Source organism: Parasteatoda tepidariorum, chromosome 10, assembly GCF_982258835.1.
Source record: "Parasteatoda tepidariorum strain Cologne lab strain chromosome 10, Ptep-v5.0, whole genome shotgun sequence".
Classification (NCBI taxonomy): Eukaryota; Metazoa; Arthropoda; class Arachnida; order Araneae; family Theridiidae; genus Parasteatoda; species Parasteatoda tepidariorum.
Window position 1 is genome coordinate 100,756,509 of NC_141764.1, and position 19,858 is coordinate 100,776,366.

At 31.0% G+C, this 19,858-nt stretch overlaps 1 protein-coding gene across 2 annotated transcripts in view; it reads right to left on the reverse strand.

Annotated features, from left to right (window-relative positions):
- LOC107438424 (acyl-CoA-binding domain-containing protein 5) overlaps window positions 1–19,739 on the reverse strand; it is a 44,746-nt gene extending 25,007 nt beyond the window's left edge. Inside the window, exon 1 of one of the 2 annotated variants that reach the window (XM_016050720.4) lies at window positions 19,160–19,739. In XM_016050720.4, coding sequence (XP_015906206.1) covers window positions 19,160–19,229 — 70 coding nt within the window. In that variant the 5' untranslated portion in view covers window positions 19,230–19,739. Of the gene's footprint in view, window positions 1–4,381; window positions 4,423–19,159 lie in introns of those variants that run through there. The other variant, XM_087153504.1, reaches the window with a different exon arrangement.
- Between the last annotated feature and the right edge of the window lie 119 nt (window positions 19,740–19,858).

Sequence of the window (19,858 nt, forward strand, 5' to 3'; positions counted from 1 at the left end):
ATGTCTAATATTTTGCATCTCTTCGGCTTTCACAAAAGCATAGGTACATTACAACATCCTCCTAAGATTCAGTATTCTATATTACTGAACATCAATATAGATATAGTGTTGCGATATCGAAGCCTGAAAGTCGATATAATATATTCAAGGGACGATCAGATACAAGAAGGATCAATGGATGAATATCAATACCATTCAATCGCAAATTAATCGACAGCAACACAATATTCGTTTCGAATGCAATTTGTAATTACAATATAGTAATTAATTAAGTCATGTTAATTTTATTTTAACAAAGCAGAGAAAAAAATGTAACGTTATCAAGCTCATTCCTTTCTCTTTGATAAAGTAAAAATTTGATTTTGTCAAAATAAAATATTTAAGGAACAAGAAAGTTCCCTTTCATTATTTATTTTATAGAGTAGGTCGATAATAAAAAAAATAGTCGACATCGTCAATATTTGACATGAGAGTTCTGTTTCTGAGTTGCATTCAATACTGACGAAATAAAAAGGATTTAAACAATAGTGTTTCAAATCTACTACTTGAATATGCTGTATTTATCAAGAGTTATTTAAAAAATATACACGTATATACTTTAAGAATGGAATTGCTTCACAGATTGATAAACAATTTGCTATTGAGAAAATATATATATATTTAAATAAATAATAAGTGTTTCTAAAGCAATTAGAATAAATTTAGGCAATCGAAATTGCTCTACAGATTATAGCAATTAACGATTTTTAATGAAGTGGGACATAGAAGACAATGTATACCAGTAACAGGCAAGTAGACAAAAGTGATTATGCAATACTGTCGTGGCGCAATCAATTTTAAAATCGAAAGACAATAAAATTATAAAAAATTCTAGATAAGAGTCATTACAGACTTAGAATATTGAATGAAGAAGCCCAGAGACAGATTGAAATCTAGGTTGCCCCTTACGTTTTCGGTCAAAACCTGTTCTCTGTGACTTTCATGTTTCCTTTTCCTCCGGCTTTTCTCTCAGCAAGACACTACTAAATGAAAACGAACAAGAAAGAAAGAAAAAAATTCAAGAAAAATCTACTAGAAGTCTCTGGATGGCTTCGCAAAAAAGATAAACAATCCTCAGAATAATTGCTATTTAAAGAAATGGTCAACTAACACTTCAAGGTGTTCAAGAAAAAGCAAATCTTATTCAGATGTTATTCAATTCAAAACAAGCTTTGTCTTTTGACTACGAACTTATTGCTGAAATTCATTCAAACTAAGCTATTAAAAAAATTAAATTCGAACAATGAAGCAAAATCTGATCTAAGTCAGGTATTTTTTCCCGAACCTCAGGACTTTTACTAAAATGTTCATTTTTACTTCCAAAGTGAAAATTTTAAATTGTATAAAATATCATTTTTATGCTGTTTAAAAAATTAAATTTTTCTTTAAAATTTCAATACCATACGGCTTAATCCCCTGAACAACCGCGGTTACTTAAAAAAGAATATGAACCCCTTAATAGTCGCATAATTTTGTAGAAGACGGTCATAAATGTGCCAATTTTTTTATCCGAGAAAATTAAATGAAAAACTGTGTACAATATATGTATTTATTTATTTTTATTTTTAGGCCAATTTTTGGTTTAATATTTGATGAGTGCTAACATCTAGTTTAAAATAAACTATCGCTAAACAAATGACAAATAGTCTGGTACTGCCATCTGGGATATAGATATTGAGAAATAAACATGATTCCGGGCATAAGTAAAGAGTGTTGTAATATTTTTGGTGAGTTACTTTCGAACACACCAGCTCGTAAATATCACGGGCACGAAAAATAGAGGGCTAAACTTCAATCCGTCTCCTTGACCGATGCAGGGTTAAAAATAAGTGACATTTTATGACGCTATTTATCGCATTTATAGAACTTTTTAATGTAAAGAACACTCCTGTAGTAGAATTTACTGAGTCGATCAGCAATACAATCTTCATTGATTCAAACTTGTCTTACAGTAACACAGTCAAGACTGTTTTAAAATATAACTAACATGTTAAATATAACATGATTAATGTAACATGAATATAGCAAAATGAGTATACATGAGGAGGCAGATAATTATATATAAAAAAATTATGTTCTTAAAAATTTATGTAAATTTAATTTTTTTTATAAAATACTTTTTAAAAAATGGAATAAAGTAACTAAAATTTTTTGAAAAAAAAGTAGAATTTTTTTTTTTTTTTTTTTTTTTTGTCTTTTTATTTCTTAATGTATATTCCAAAATTCAAGAAAATTAAAGAAAATGAATCGAAATTTTTTGAAATTATCAATTTTCATGCGCTTTTACAGATATCTTCAGATTGGAAAACAAATTTTATTAAGGAATTGAAACTGACAGAAAAAATTGAATAAATTTAAGAGCTGAAAAAGATTTTTCTGTTTCTCTCAGCAATTTCTGAACAATTAAAAAGAAAAAATCTGAAATTGAAAATAGTATGCAGATACTAATATAATACAATGTAAACGTGGTTGAACAGCCGACCCAATTCTGGGTTTACGACTACCAATGTTCAACTCCGTTAGACTTGCAATTTTAAACCTAATCCAGAAGACAAAGGAACTTCAAGATCAAATATTGGGGAGAAATTGGCCTTCGTTGAGGACATTTTGCTGGAACTAACCCGTACCTGCGTTACATGGAAAGGAAAACCACAAAATCCTCCCACGGTTAGCCTGATAGCAAGGGAATTCTAACCCATGATCCGTCTACCACTGAGGATATTTTACGTCAGCACTGTGGTCAGTGCGAGCCAGATACAGAAATTACTGTGGTTACCAGGTTCACCTCATTAAAAAGCAAACGCTCTATACCCTGAGACACGACGGCTCAATCTGCAGATATTTTTATTTTACTTTTCATAACCGTCGTTGAACAGTTGATCCAATTTTTGGGTTTACGACTACTAATGTTCAACTCCGTAGACATGTAATTTTGAACCAATCCAGAAGACAGGGAAACTTCTGGATCAGTACCCCCAGAGGTATTGATTTGTTATGGGGACATGGAGGACTTTGCAACTCGACAGATTTAACGTGCATCAGTCACCATTTACTACACGGGGAACCCACGATTTTTCAGACATGTGCCCAGTGCCCTACCAACCAGGTTATCCCGGGCTAATCTGCAGATATTGTAATAATTTGTAGCCTCCATTGCCCTGTTTCAGAGATCTGCAACCAGAATGAGTATATAAAATAGACCTGAAAATAATGATTCGCCGCATGGCTAGATAACATTAAAAAAAAAATTTGCGAATTACATTAAATAAACGACTGATCACTTTTGCCCATCAATCCTTCTTTTTTTTTTTCGTTGTTAAATTATAAAAGTACATCAATGTAGAAAGAGTCTCTGGATAACAGAATTTTGATTAACACGTTGACTGCTGGTCACCCATATACGAGTGACAGCAAAGTTTCTGAAAGCGTCACCCATACTGGGGTGACGCTTATTTCACTACTTGCGAAGGATATTCGTATGCATTTGAAAAATTGTTTCACATGAAATAAAAAATGATTTATTAAGAAAATTATTGTAAGCTTCGTAAAAGTTTTCTTGTTCACTGCTATTTGACTCACTAAGAATCAAGTTTTCCATTTTTCTTTTCGAAATTTCAGCGCATGAGGGTGAAGATTTTTAGTTATACTACTCTTCACTCGGCAAAGATTCAAACTGATCGTGCAAAGTGGCGAGATGAGAAACAGATGCGAAAGCAACCGGCACAAATCAACAAATAAGATACTACCATGGAAACAAAAGGAGAGAGATATTACTTTTGTAACCACCAGAGACTTGTATTATTAAAATATCGGTGGGGGTACTTAGAAATACGCTTCGTACAGCGGTACTCTTGACCTGAAGGAGATTTTACTGTAAACGCGAGCAGCAGTCAAAGTGTTAAGATGTCCAATAATGTATCCATTCAGTTTCGAACCTTCACAATCCACCGATTTGTTGTGTAAAGATTCATGTCAAAAGAGACTTCCCTAACAATTCACATATTTCAAAGTTGTAATGAGTACATTAAATCAGCCCCCCCAAAATACTTTTAAATAAAGTTCTTTAAAGTCAATATGCTTTAATAATTTTGTCACACATTTTTTATTGTTGTGTTAATTTTTTATGGCCGAAGTTTATTTCTAAATAATTATAATGAAAAATACATAGATAAAATTTAATCCAAGCAAAAAATATTGCAGAAAGCGGATATTGTATGAAAAGGATATCTGTCATTGACTCATTAGGTCTGAGGAAAAAGTAGCTGAAAGTTTTTAGAGTTTACCAGCTACTGGCTACTATCTGAAAATTTAAATTTTCAGGTCTATATGAAAGAGTAAATACCTTGTTAACAAATGGCACCATTTTTCAAATGAAATCCTTCTTTGCTAAGACCACGACACGAGGAATATTGTTGCGACATCAGACATTTCACCTCATTACCATAAACCCAAACAATTCACATTTATCGGTCACAAAGATAACACGAAGGCATTATCTGATTCATAACTTCGAGATAATTCCATCTACTCTTCACAATGAGTTATCTTTTAATAAAAACAAAAGGCACCCACTCAACAAAAAATTAAAAATCTCACAGATATCAAAGGATTGAACAAATTTTCAAATAATAACTCCCTGATACATTTGAACACATGATTATGACACATTCATTATAAGAGTTTTAATTCAACAGCTGCAGTTAAATGATTACAAGATTCGTGGAAGTTGACAAAGAAGCTGATCACGAAAACCGTGTAGGTGAAAACTGAAAACTTTTTGGTAAATTGATATTAGCTTTTCCTTCTAGCAATTGTTAACATATTTGTTTTAAAAAAAATAACGAAAAAAAATTCGATTTAAGTTTTAAGAGGCAATTTAAAAAAAATATAACGATATGTTTGGGAAAAAGAAAATATTTTAATGTCACTCTTTATAATAGACATCAAAGCAATTTTGTCTTTATCATTAGATAAAAATGTTCAGCAATTTTATCGAACGCTTTATGATTAGATTGAAATATATAAACGCATCTGATGCCGTGTTTTCTTTGAAAAAAATTAAAAAAGAAAAAGAGGCATGGATTCTATTTTGTTAAAATTTTTAAAATGGAATAAAATCAAAATTTTCGGTTTCGCTTAATTTGGAGTAAAAAAATAATAAGTAGGATATAATACCTTATTTTTCTTGATAAGCATTAAAGACGCATGCTTTCTATGCATTCATAAAAATGAATGCTTAAAAAGCACGCACTCCTAAGCAGTTGAATACGGAAATGATTAAGAAAAAACAATCAAAAGTTGGTTCGAACCCAATATCCATACCCTCCAACAGAGGAATATAGAAAGAAGAAGTCCAGCTCTTAGAGTTTGTAACTAACGTCAGGATTTGCTCTGTTCTGTATGCTATACTAGAATGAGAGTCAGTATAGTTTGTCTACGGTAAGAACTCCCCCAGCCACAAAGTCTGAGGTCGTTTGATGCTATGGAAACAAGAATAGCACATTTCAGGGAGAGTAGCTTCTCTCCACTCTAGGGCTAACACAGTAGACCGAAGAAAAAGATTCCCTTTTGCTCGCCGACCCGAACCAAAACCTGTCCTAAACAGTGACCCCACATCCCTACTTGGAATAGTTATACCTCGTTACCATAGTCACCGCTACGGGTCCAGACGAATGGCTGGGAGAGTTCTTACTTTAGGCAAACTATAGATAGGTTACCTGCGAACCGATAATTGGACAACTCTACATGAATGGTTGGGTATGCTACCGCTAGCAATGCCATTTTGTTCTTTCTTTCTTTCTTTGTCAAAATGCATTAGCAGGTTTAATCAACTTCATGTATTTCTTCTTTTAATGTATTTCTTTCATTTAATGTTCTTCTTCATTTAATGTTTCATTAATGTTCTTCTTCCCAAGCCCTGTAGCGGTTTGGGGAGAGGAGGGTGAAAACCAGTTTCAAGAGCTTTTGCTATGTGCCCCTAAATGTTGTTTTTTTCTTTATACACAGAGACCACACCAAAACTTGAAAGACGGGTTTACATTATGCCTATGGAAGCTAGCCTCTATCACCTATGTATAGTCTCTGCCTCCAACCACTACGGAATTTCCGTAGTTTCGGGAGAAGATTCTATGAAAGTTCTGTTAGTTTTAGTTCACTACCACTAGAAAAAATATTTTGCAAGAGCCTCAAATGTTGGAGGGCATGCAATGTCCCCTCCCCCCAAGGTGATCTTTAGTCGTCATCTTGAACTTACTGAAGCGAGAGTGGTTTAAAAGGGTAACTTAAACAATACGCTTTTTGTGCCTTTTTTAATGCATAGAAAGCAATACTTATCCAGACATATGAGATATCACTTCCTACAATTTTTTTTATGCTGTAAGAAACTAAAAAAATGCGAAGAGACGAATAGTAAATTTTTTTAAATATAAAAAGTATAGTTAAATATTTATACCTACATATGTATCCCAATGGTCCGCATACACTTCAAAACTGATAGCAAAATCTATACTTTAAAATATATTCCTTGTTTTTGTAAATTGATCATTAAATTGTTCTTCATAACTGTTTGGATACTCATTGCATTTACATACATATATCGCTATAGCGTAACACATATATATTTGTGTGTTAGACCGCCTGCTACTGACCGACATTTTATTTTTATGTCAAAATTTATTAGCAGATTTAATCAACATGGATGATATAAATGTATTTTTCAAGACATATCTTAATTAATAGTACAGTACTGTTTATCAATAGTGTAAAAATGCAAACCAAGAATATATAAAAAAGAGAAAACTCTTCTGCTCCACCCCAACCCCAGTAGTGGTTGGGAGAACCTCTGCTGCAGTGCTCCTTAATGTTGCTTTTACCTTTATACACAGGGACCACACCAAGCTTTGGGTGATTACTTTACATTATGTCTATGGTAACTAGCCTTCTTTCCATTACGTATATTCTTTGCTTCGGAAGCCCTGATCATCTAATATAAGAAGAAGTAGGGGGTCCATTGCATTGTTTTACGCTAAATCAAACAGGAACCAACTAGATAAGACTAATAGTTTAGAAATTATATGAGAGTTTAAAATAATTAATCCTACAGTTTATGACTTTAATACCTCACGCGAAAAACCTTTATAACCGCATAAACAGATATATGTTCAAAAAATTGTATCTTTTCTCCAGAAACTATTATAACTCTTAGGAACTCTAATTCTGTTTTTTTTTATCTGAATTAAATACACAGGATTAGTATTTAATACTTCGCTAGGCTATGTAAAAACGTCAGAGGAATGGATAGTATGAAATTGTATTTTTTATAAATAAAAATTTTAACCACGTTTGAATAGAATATTCTATCGACTTTGCTTTGGTTTCATTCGACTGAGCGTGAAGAAAAGAAAACGCTTCACAAGTCTACAATAGGAAAGTCATACAGCCATACAATATAAAAACACAACGTAAGCGGAAAAAAATTCAAATTTTAGATTTTTTTCTATTTTACATTTTTGTATTATAAGCTACATATTGAAAAGAAAATAGCTTTGTTTTATCAATTCCCTAAACTTTTATTATAGCGTTCTATGATAGCAAAAGCAAGGAAAAGAAAATAGTTATCAAGGCGCTTTTTTCGAAATCTATCGAAAAGCACTTAAGTTGTTTGTTTTTTTCAATTGCACGTCAGTATACGCGTAAATAGGTATAATCAGAAATTGTACATTTTCATACTTCATATTTACTTTCTCTTATAATTTCAAAACCATTAATCCCGTCAAACTTGTCATTTAATTCAGCGTAAAAAATACACTTGAAAAAATACCTCACTTGTCCAAAAAGTAATGTTTAATGCCCTTCTTCTTCTCAGTAAATTCAGGATGTGCGACTAAAGATCATCTCCAGGGACAAACTTAGGGTTGTTCGGAAAGTAATTTCGTTTTTCCGATAGAGGATTTAATTGTATTTTTTCGAACCCATAAGCCGCACTATCATAACATGTTTTGAGAGCTGATATAGCAAGGCTTGTGTGTGAAAAAGTTCAATTAATTCTACGCAGTAGTTTTTGGTTGATGCCCTTTTAAATATGGAAAGCAATAAGCGACATTTTCGTAATATTTTACTTTTTTACTATAGAAAAGGTAAAAATGCTGTTCATGCCAGAAAGAAATTAACCGATGTGTATAGAGAAGATGTATTGACAGTACGCCAGTGCCAGTACAGGTTTGCAAAATTTCGATCCGGCAGTTTTGATGTTGAAGATGCACCACGTTCTGGAAGGCTGGTTGAAAATGATAATGACACAATAAAGACATTAGTTGATGCAAATCGGTAAATAACAACACGTGAGATCGGTGAGTGGTTAAATTTATCGAATTCAATAGTTTATGACTACTTGAAAGGCCTGGGTTTAACCTCGAAGCTCGAGATATGGGTTCCCCATGTTCTCGCAGGAGAGAAATTTGTGTCGTCGCGTTGACGTCTGTGATTCGCTTCTCAAACGTCACGAAAACGATCGATTTTTGAAGCACATTATTACTGGGGACGAAAAATGGGTTGTCTATAACAATGTCAAACACAAGAGATCATGGAGCAAAAAAGATGAACCGGTTTAAAGCATTTCGAAGGCTAATATCCATCAAAAAACGATGATGCAGTCTGTTTGGGATTTTAAAGGAATAGTTCTTTTTTTTTTTTTTTTTTTTGAGCTTTTACCGGATAACACAATAATTAATTCGGAAATCTACTGTCGTCAGCTGAACAAACTGTTGAATTCTGCTGAATGATACACTTCAACAGAAAAGGCCAGAATTTATCAACAGAAAAGGTATAATGTTCCACCAAGATAATGCGAGACCTCATACAAGTTTGGTCACTCGCCAAAAGCTTTTACAACTTGAATGGGATACACTACCACACCCACCATATTCTCCAGATCTGGCGCATTCTTTATATTATACGTATTTATTCATTATACGAAAATTATCCTTCATCCCCCCCCCCCCCGCAAAAAAAAACGAAATTACTTTCCAAACAACCCAATATATTGAGTCGGAATCGCAACGTTCAAGCAAGTCTTGCGCCAAATTCAAAGAGAAAACAAACAAGATAAATAAGCGAAAAATGGCTTATGTGCTCTGGGTCATGGAACCCATATTAACCCCAAAGAAAGTAAACGCTCTGAGGGTGTGCCAAAAAATCAATTAGAAAAATTAGAGAATCATTAAGAAGTTAGCTACTTTTTCATCAAGTGAAAAAATCAGACGAAAAACAAATTATAAAAATATTTATTTTTTTCTCTTGAATAAAAAGAGACAAGAAGTATTGCATTTCTACAGATGAAATACACTTCAAAAAGTTAATTCAAATAAAAATAATTGCTTATATTCTTGTAATAATTTTTTAAAAAAAACCTTCATTTATTCGCATAAATCGCAAGCATAATTAATAATATTTTTGTATATTTATTCCAAATATAATAATTATTTTTTTCGCATTTACTCCAAACGTAATTATTAATTTCTTCACGGTTATCCCAAACTTAATTTTTTTTCCGTCCTTATTCCAAAAATAATTATTACTTTTTTTCGTATTTATTCCAAACATAATTATAAATTTTTTTGTATTAATTTGAAGCATAATTAATTTTTAAGTCAAACAGTGTTATAAATGACAACAAAAAAACTTAATTACCCCTCTAAGAAAAATGCCCAGGTTGATTATTTCAGAAAGGTTGTTCTTTCAAAACACAAATAGCGATGATGAAACTCTTTGAAGGCCGAAAATTCAACAAAAGCACTGTGAAGCGTGTCAATCAATTAAAAAAAATGTTCTACAAAAAGAACTGTGAATAAATCATAACAAAAACTTTACTTCCCCTTCTCCAACTAAAAACTAAGTCTACATTTAAAATTCAATTGGAGGAAAAAAAGTAAAGTAGGGAATCCCATCGAAGAGAGGAATCATAAAATGTTTAGCGAACATTACAAAAATGAGGGAAGATCGCTTAAATAGCAAACATTTGTAGAAAGATTTGACAAGTCCTAATGGAATATATATAAGAAGAAGAAAAAAAGTACACATGAGAAATAGATGAGTTAAAGGAAAACACGAACATTCACATTAAGCGTAGAAGGAAAACATGAGACAAGAAATTAAACTTGCTTAACGGCATCTTAATATATTTCATAATCTATTTCGCTATACAAGGGGAAAAAAATGAATTCCATAGCAATTATCCGAGTTGCATTATTAAATAAATGGAAAGGTGATTTTATTTAACAAAGAAAGGTCAATCTGAAGTGCAGAACGAGAGATAATATTTGTAGATGTAAATTTTCAAATTTGCGCTAGTGTTAGTAAGGAAATGAGAAAATAATACTTGGTTTTCCACGAATAAACCTCTTTGTAAACAATAAAAATAAATATCGAGAAATTAAATTGAGCAGAATTCGTTTCTTTGAATTTTATAAGAGAATAAATATCAGCAAGCACAAAAACGAGTTTTTGTATTTCAAATTTCAAAGAAATCATTAAAAATTATAGTGTTCAGAAAACCAAAAATAAAAAAATGCATCAAAGTATAAAAAGTTATTTAAAAAAAAATCTAAATGACGAAAAAGCATTGGTCGCTAGCATCTTTAATTATAAAAGATTAGAAGAGAAAAAAGAAACGTACGAAAGGAAGAAAAAGAAAACTATATTTTAAAATTTTAACTAGGAGAAATTTTCCATCCAAATAAAAATCATTATAATCAAAGAATTATTTTCGATTTATGCAACTTTTTATGAGTCCATATAATCAGGGGTCTGTCCAGACATTTTGTGAAGGGTCCGGTTTTCGTGAAATTGTGAAAAAATTACTCACATTCTTTCAACCAGGGTCCGCTTTTATGAATTTGTGCAAATAGGGTCCGTTATTGCAAAAAAAAAACTTTTTCAAGGAGTTTTTAAATTGTAAAGACATACAAGATTATGCTCAACACTGTAAAATTATAATTAAAAAAATTAATTTTAAAAAATAAACAGCAATTGCAGCTACTAAATTAGCGATGCAACATACAAATATTTGGTATATTTAGTCTATACTGCTGAACGCCGAAATTCATTTCGGGAAGAATCGTTTGCCGAAGACAAAACTTAATTCGTTTACATCCATCTTTCTTGTTTTCTGCCCTGGGAAGGGTTTATTCGATTAAAAAGATAATAATGAAGATAAAAAAATTTGTGAAGGGTCCGATTAAAAGAAAAATCATTTTGTGAACGGTCCGGTTTTCGTGAAATTGTGAAAAAATTACTCACATTCTTTCAACCAGGGTCCGCTTTTATGAATTTGTGCAAATAGGGTCCGTTATTGCAAAAAAAAAACTTTTTCAAGGAGTTTTTAAATTGTAAAGACATACAAGATTATGCTCAACACTGTAAAATTATAATTAAAAAAATTAATTTTAAAAAATAAACAGCAATTGCAGCTACTAAATTAGCGATGCAACATACAAATATTTGGTATATTTAGTCTATACTGCTGAACGCCGAAATTCATTTCGGGAAGAATCGTTTGCCGAAGACAAAACTTAATTCGTTTACATCCATCTTTCTTGTTTTCTGCCCTGGGAAGGGTTTATTCGATTAAAAAGATAATAATGAAGATAAAAAAATTTGTGAAGGGTCCGATTAAAAGAAAAATCATTTTGTGAACGGTCCGGTTTTCGTGAAATTGTGAAAAAATTACTCACATTCTTTCAACCAGGGTCCGCTTTTATGAATTTGTGCAAATAGGGTCCGTTATTGCAAAAAAAAAACTTTTTCAAGGAGTTTTTAAATTGTAAAGACATACAAGATTATGCTCAACACTGTAAAATTATAATTAAAAAAATTAATTTTAAAAAATAAACAGCAATTGCAGCTACTAAATTAGCGATGCAACATACAAATATTTGGTATATTTAGTCTATACTGCTGAACGCCGAAATTCATTTCGGGAAGAATCGTTTGCCGAAGACAAAACTTAATTCGTTTACATCCATCTTTCTTGTTTTCTGCCCTGGGAAGGGTTTATTCGATTAAAAAGATAATAATGAAGATAAAAAAATTTGTGAAGGGTCCGATTAAAAGAAAAATCATTTTGTGAACGGTCCGGTTTTCGTGAAATTGTGAAAAAATTACTCACATTCTTTCAACCAGGGTCCGCTTTTATGAATTTGTGCAAATAGGGTCCGTTATTGCAAAAAAAAAACTTTTTCAAGGAGTTTTTAAATTGTAAAGACATACAAGATTATGCTCAACACTGTAAAATTATAATTAAAAAAATTAATTTTAAAAAATAAACAGCAATTGCAGCTACTAAATTAGCGATGCAACATACAAATATTTGGTATATTTAGTCTATACTGCTGAACGCCGAAATTCATTTCGGGAAGAATCGTTTGCCGAAGACAAAACTTAATTCGTTTACATCCATCTTTCTTGTTTTCTGCCCTGGGAAGGGTTTATTCGATTAAAAAGATAATAATGAAGATAAAAAAATTTGTGAAGGGTCCGATTAAAAGAAAAATCATTTTGTGAACGGTCCGGTTTTCGTGAAATTGTGAAAAAATTACTCACATTCTTTCAACCAGGGTCCGCTTTTATGAATTTGTGCAAATAGGGTCCGTTATTGCAAAAAAAAAACTTTTTCAAGGAGTTTTTAAATTGTAAAGACATACAAGATTATGCTCAACACTGTAAAATTATAATTAAAAAAATTAATTTTAAAAAATAAACAGCAATTGCAGCTACTAAATTAGCGATGCAACATACAAATATTTGGTATATTTAGTCTATACTGCTGAACGCCGAAATTCATTTCGGGAAGAATCGTTTGCCGAAGACAAAACTTAATTCGTTTACATCCATCTTTCTTGTTTTCTGCCCTGGGAAGGGTTTATTCGATTAAAAAGATAATAATGAAGATAAAAAAATTTGTGAAGGGTCCGATTAAAAGAAAAATCATTTTGTGAACGGTCCGGTTTTCGTGAAATTGTGAAAAAATTACTCACATTCTTTCAACCAGGGTCCGCTTTTATGAATTTGTGCAAATAGGGTCCGTTATTGCAAAAAAAAAACTTTTTCAAGGAGTTTTTAAATTGTAAAGACATACAAGATTATGCTCAACACTGTAAAATTATAATTAAAAAAATTAATTTTAAAAAATAAACAGCAATTGCAGCTACTAAATTAGCGATGCAACATACAAATATTTGGTATATTTAGTCTATACTGCTGAACGCCGAAATTCATTTCGGGAAGAATCGTTTGCCGAAGACAAAACTTAATTCGTTTACATCCATCTTTCTTGTTTTCTGCCCTGGGAAGGGTTTATTCGATTAAAAAGATAATAATGAAGATAAAAAAATTTGTGAAGGGTCCGATTAAAAGAAAAATCATTTTGTGAACGGTCCGGTTTTCGTGAAATTGTGAAAAAATTACTCACATTCTTTCAACCAGGGTCCGCTTTTATGAATTTGTGCAAATAGGGTCCGTTATTGCAAAAAAAAAACTTTTTCAAGGAGTTTTTAAATTGTAAAGACATACAAGATTATGCTCAACACTGTAAAATTATAATTTAAAAAATTAATTTTAAAAAATAAACAGCAATTGCAGCTACTAAATTAGCGATGCAACATACAAATATTTGGTATATTTAGTCTATACTGCTGAACGCCGAAATTCATTTCGGGAAGAATCGTTTGCCGAAGACAAAACTTAATTCGTTTACATCCATCTTTCTTGTTTTCTGCCCTGGGAAGGGTTTATTCGATTAAAAAGATAATAATGAAGATAAAAAAATTTGTGAAGGGTCCGATTAAAAGAAAAATCATTTTGTGAACGGTCCGGTTTTCGTGAAATTGTGAAAAAATTACTCACATTCTTTCAACCAGGGTCCGCTTTTATGAATTTGTGCAAATAGGGTCCGTTATTGCAAAAAAAAAACTTTTTCAAGGAGTTTTTAAATTGTAAAGACATACAAGATTATGCTCAACACTGTAAAATTATAATTTAAAAAATTAATTTTAAAAAATAAACAGCAATTGCAGCTACTAAATTAGCGATGCAACATACAAATATTTGGTATATTTAGTCTATACTGCTGAACGCCGAAATTCATTTCGGGAAGAATCGTTTGCCGAAGACAAAACTTAATTCGTTTACATCCATCTTTCTTGTTTTCTGCCCTGGGAAGGGTTTATTCGATTAAAAAGATAATAATGAAGATAAAAAAATTTGTGAAGGGTCCGATTAAAAGAAAAATCATTTTGTGAACGGTCCGGTTTTCGTGAAATTGTGAAAAAATTACTCACATTCTTTCAACCAGGGTCCGCTTTTATGAATTTGTGCAAATAGGGTCCGTTATTGCAAAAAAAAAACTTTTTCAAGGAGTTTTTAAATTGTAAAGACATACAAGATTATGCTCAACACTGTAAAATTATAATTTAAAAAATTAATTTTAAAAAATAAACAGCAATTGCAGCTACTAAATTAGCGATGCAACATACAAATATTTGGTATATTTAGTCTATACTGCTGAACGCCGAAATTCATTTCGGGAAGAATCGTTTGCCGAAGACAAAACTTAATTCGTTTACATCCATCTTTCTTGTTTTCTGCCCTGGGAAGGGTTTATTCGATTAAAAAGATAATAATGAAGATAAAAAAATTTGTGAAGGGTCCGATTAAAAGAAAAATCATTTTGTGAACGGTCCGGTTTTCGTGAAATTGTGAAAAAATTACTCACATTCTTTCAACCAGGGTCCGCTTTTATGAATTTGTGCAAATAGGGTCCGTTATTGCAAAAAAAAAACTTTTTCAAGGAGTTTTTAAATTGTAAAGACATACAAGATTATGCTCAACACTGTAAAATTATAATTTAAAAAATTAATTTTAAAAAATAAACAGCAATTGCAGCTACTAAATTAGCGATGCAACATACAAATATTTGGTATATTTAGTCTATACTGCTGAACGCCGAAATTCATTTCGGGAAGAATCGTTTGCCGAAGACAAAACTTAATTCGTTTACATCCATCTTTCTTGTTTTCTGCCCTGGGAAGGGTTTATTCGATTAAAAAGATAATAATGAAGATAAAAAAATTTGTGAAGGGTCCGATTAAAAGAAAAATCATTTTGTGAACGGTCCGGTTTTCGTGAAATTGTGAAAAAATTACTCACATTCTTTCAACCAGGGTCCGCTTTTATGAATTTGTGCAAATAGGGTCCGTTATTGCAAAAAAAAAACTTTTTCAAGGAGTTTTTAAATTGTAAAGACATACAAGATTATGCTCAACACTGTAAAATTATAATTTAAAAAATTAATTTTAAAAAATAAACAGCAATTGCAGCTACTAAATTAGCGATGCAACATACAAATATTTGGTATATTTAGTCTATACTGCTGAACGCCGAAATTCATTTCGGGAAGAATCGTTTGCCGAAGACAAAACTTAATTCGTTTACATCCATCTTTCTTGTTTTCTGCCCTGGGAAGGGTTTATTCGATTAAAAAGATAATAATGAAGATAAAAAAATTTGTGAAGGGTCCGATTAAAAGAAAAATCATTTTGTGAACGGTCCGTTTTTATGAAAAGATATTTTGTGAAGGGTCCGTTAACGGACCCAAATTTCTTCTAAACAGACCCCTGATATAATGCAGCAGTGGAGTCACTTTTTAATCATAAAAAAATTGGATTATTAACGCAGAGGCTTTTCGTTGACATTTTCTTAAGCTGGCTAAACAGAGACAAAACGTAACCAAACATGTATGCATAAATAATCATTATTCGTTAAAAATCACAATTCCATGCGATGGCAGAACCCTCGAAGAAAAAACCTGGAAGAAATATAGATTTCGAGTTCATAACAGGGTTCTTCAAAGCTCCCTGGCCAAGGAAAATAAAACAAAATGAAAAAAAAACCTATTATTTAAAAAAAAATCGCAGTTTAAGTGCTTTACATTTAAGACAAAGCAGTAATTTTTAAACTACATATATATCATGACAGAAAAGAATTATCTGGACTTGACGATGGACAAATAATTTAATATTTATAAGTCAGTCATTAAACTTGTTTACAAAAAATGCCAATTTGGCGAGATTTTTTTCCCCCCCTCTAGATAAAAATCAATGCACAACTCTCAATTTTTACAAATTTGTACGAACACAGATAAAGCAGCGTTGGCGTAACTTATAATAAATATTAAAAAATTAGGACAAATTCTTCTTTTTCGCAACATAGTAGCGATGTGCTATTTTCAAAAATAGCATAGAGAGCCATTTATGAAAATGTCTAAAAACGTTATGGACAGAGCCTCCGAAAAATAGCCTGAACAGAAAATTTATGTAAAGAAATCAAAGCGAGCATTTTCCCTTATTCTTTTTTTTTTCTTACCTGAAATATTTTTAACTCGAAGATTTCATAAATCCCCGTTCCAGTCTAATCCTCTTTCCGGTAAATGTACACTATAAAAAGTTAAAGCCATCTCTACTCAAGCAAGTCTTGTAAAAACTCTTAATTCCTTTCAAAAACAAATTCGACTTCTTTATAAGAAGCTAGAGTTTCCTTTAACTGAAGAGCCATCTTTAGAATGGCATACTTTTGAAAATTCTTTAATAAATTTTCTCTCATTGCTCTTTAAAAATACGTTTGTTCATTGTTCTAGACGGCAGAATCGTGGCGACATGGTAGCAGAACGTTACGGAGTTCTTGCAGAAAGATAGGAAGCAAAAAATTTAGCTTTTCCTTTCTGTAGAAATTTTCGAAAGATTTTATCTTTTCTTCAGAATTATATTCAAAAGATACCTTTCTCGCGCATTGGAAAATAAAGAATAATGGAATAAAAAATTTGGTTTTCTTTTGTGTAAAAATTTTCGTTCCATTTTTTCACGCAATTATTACTACTGATTTACAAGGGGTCTGTCCAGACATTTTGTAAAAGGTCCTGTTTTCGTAAAATTGTGAAAAAACTACTCATAATTTGTGAACATAAAATAAGCGTTAAGTAACATTCTTTAAACCAGGGTTCTGCTTTTGTGAATTTGTGTAAATAGGGTCCTGTTATTGCAAAAATTGCTAAAAACCTCTTCAAGAAGTTTTTAAATTGTAAATAGATACAAGATTCTGCTCAACAATTGCTGCTACTTAATTAGATGCAACATACAAATATTTGGTATTTAGCCTATACTGCTCAAAGCAGAATATTCATTTCGGACAAATAATGGAAACAAAATCAATCACATTTTTAATAATTTCAATTGACATATTTTAAATAACACAATTTAATTATGTATCACTTTTAATGTTTTACGCATTAAGTAAATTTTATGAATAAATATAAATTGATAAATTATTTATTTACAAAAAAAAAATATCATTTAATATCAATAAGAATGTGCACACGATGTTTGTAAATATAGAAATATTTTCTTAGATTACTACATTTAGAACTTAAATTTAGGGAAACTTAGTTCGTTTCGAACCGTCTTTCTCCCCCTCCCCCCCCTGTTAATTCGTTTAACAAAACAATAATGAAGATAAACAAATTTGTGAAAGGTCAGATTAAAAGATAAATTATTTTGTGAAGGATCCGTTTTATGAAAATATATTTCGTGAAGGGTCAGTTAACGAATCCAAATTTCTTCTAAGCAGACACATAGCATTTAAAATCAGATATTTTTAATACGATATTATTTATTACAACAACTAAATCTCGAAATGAAAACAAGCATTTAGTAACCCCTTTTGAAGAGTCCAACTCGCGTGATTTCGCAGTCAGTAGTTACTGCGACAGATTTCACGATTTTTTTTCTTAATGTGATGCTGAATTACTAAATGTGGAAAAGGAAATAATTAGTGCGTTATGTTCCTACAAAATGTGAGAATATCGCCCATAACATTAGAATAAAAAAATATTGCATATTCAATTTAAAAAAATCATTTTAATTGATCTGACTTTTTTCCTTTATTTTTTTGAAGTTCAAGCTTCTGTTACTTTAAATTAGTAACATGTATATTTGTTATTTTTTAGCATACCTTGCAGAAAGATATTAGCATTAGTGAGAAGAAAGCCCGAAAAAATTCTGTCACAGGGACAGCACTTCTGGTAGAAAGAAAGATTGCAGCCAGATTTTTTTCTTTAAAAAAAAATTTTTTTATTGTCCTTATGACATATCTGAGTAAGACCCTAAATAGTACAAAGACCCTACAAATTGAATAATTTACAATTACACAACATCTTAATTTCTATTTTTTAGCAAAATATATTCATTTACCAGAAACAATTTGTTTTTCCAGATTCATTTACAGAACTTTTTCCCTCTCCTTGTTCCTTCTTTATTATTTCTTAAAATCTTATTCTACACATCCAATTCAGCGGCTTTTGGGATATCCTGTCAGGCCAAATTTTTACAAAATGAAGTCGCAATTTAAGGAAATGATCAGTCACTGGAACAACTTCACTTCTGTTTAATAAACCCTATGACTGGTATAAAGTAAATTGATTTGAAATCTATTCTGAAGTGTAACAATTGAAAAACTGTTACCAAAAAAAAAAAGAAAATTAAAAAAAAAAAAATTATTTTATGATTTTTTTAAAATTGACTTTAGTTTCAGTTATTTTCAAGTAATTGTACTGAAAGCATCTGTAATAATCAGATAACCAAGGGAACAATCTTAAAGATATTATCTAGCAATCTGCTATTATATTAAAAATAACACTTAAATTTGCATTCAAGTGTTATGTTTCGAAGAATGAATGTATTTACTCTATTGTTTTTAATACACAATCCTTGACAACCAACTAGCCTCACCCTCCCTTACTTCTCTTTTGAAAGTGTTTTATAACTATCAAGATAAAGTAATTTTATGTACATAATTTAAATTAAAACATTATTATAAATCTACAATTTAAACAAAATAGGATCAAATGTCAGAAAAGAAAGAAAAAACTCAGTTTTCAACTTTAAATTCTATAAAACATCCAGTAATTAAAACAAAAATATTTACACAAAATAATATTAACTAAAATTTTGATGAACCTTTAAAGAAGAAAAGTTTTAATATTAAGTTCGGAATATAACATCCTTGAATTACTTACCACTCTTAGGCAAATTTTGTATTATCTCTACCGCAGAATTGAAGCGATCAACAACAGGACTGATATCCATTGCTTATATAAGTCAAAGTTTCAAGTCATTTAAATTACAATTTTCAGTATATCGTTAGATGAAATGAAGAAGTAAACTACACAAACTCCGATCAGTCATTCCACCTCGTTTATCACTCACAAATCTTAAGACGACGAAAACACTACACAACTTACTTTTGGTTTTTGACTATTTGATAAAAAATACTGTGTAGTCAGCTTTATTACTACTGAACCAAAACTTCAAACATTACTTTCTATGAAGCCGACCAAATCACCTCAAATACATTTGATTGGTTGATTTTGGACTACTCGGTAATCCAGATTTGGCTTAAACGCATTATTTTGGTGAAAAGGGTATTTCTGAATTTCATATTGTATAGAATAACTACGTTAAAACAGTAATAAAAACTTATATTTAATCTATAAAATATTATGATGAATCATTCGAGAAGTAAACTTTATGACTATCAACAACTGTTTTACCCTTCTTGTCTATAATAATTTGTGTATAAATAATGCCTACGGCTATGTAATTAAACAGTTCGTTCCGATTAAATCATTGAATCCGACTATCGATTTGTTTGTTTGTAATATTATATTTACAAACAAAGAATAAGCTGAAGAGTTCCGATTCGAAGCGAAATCGTT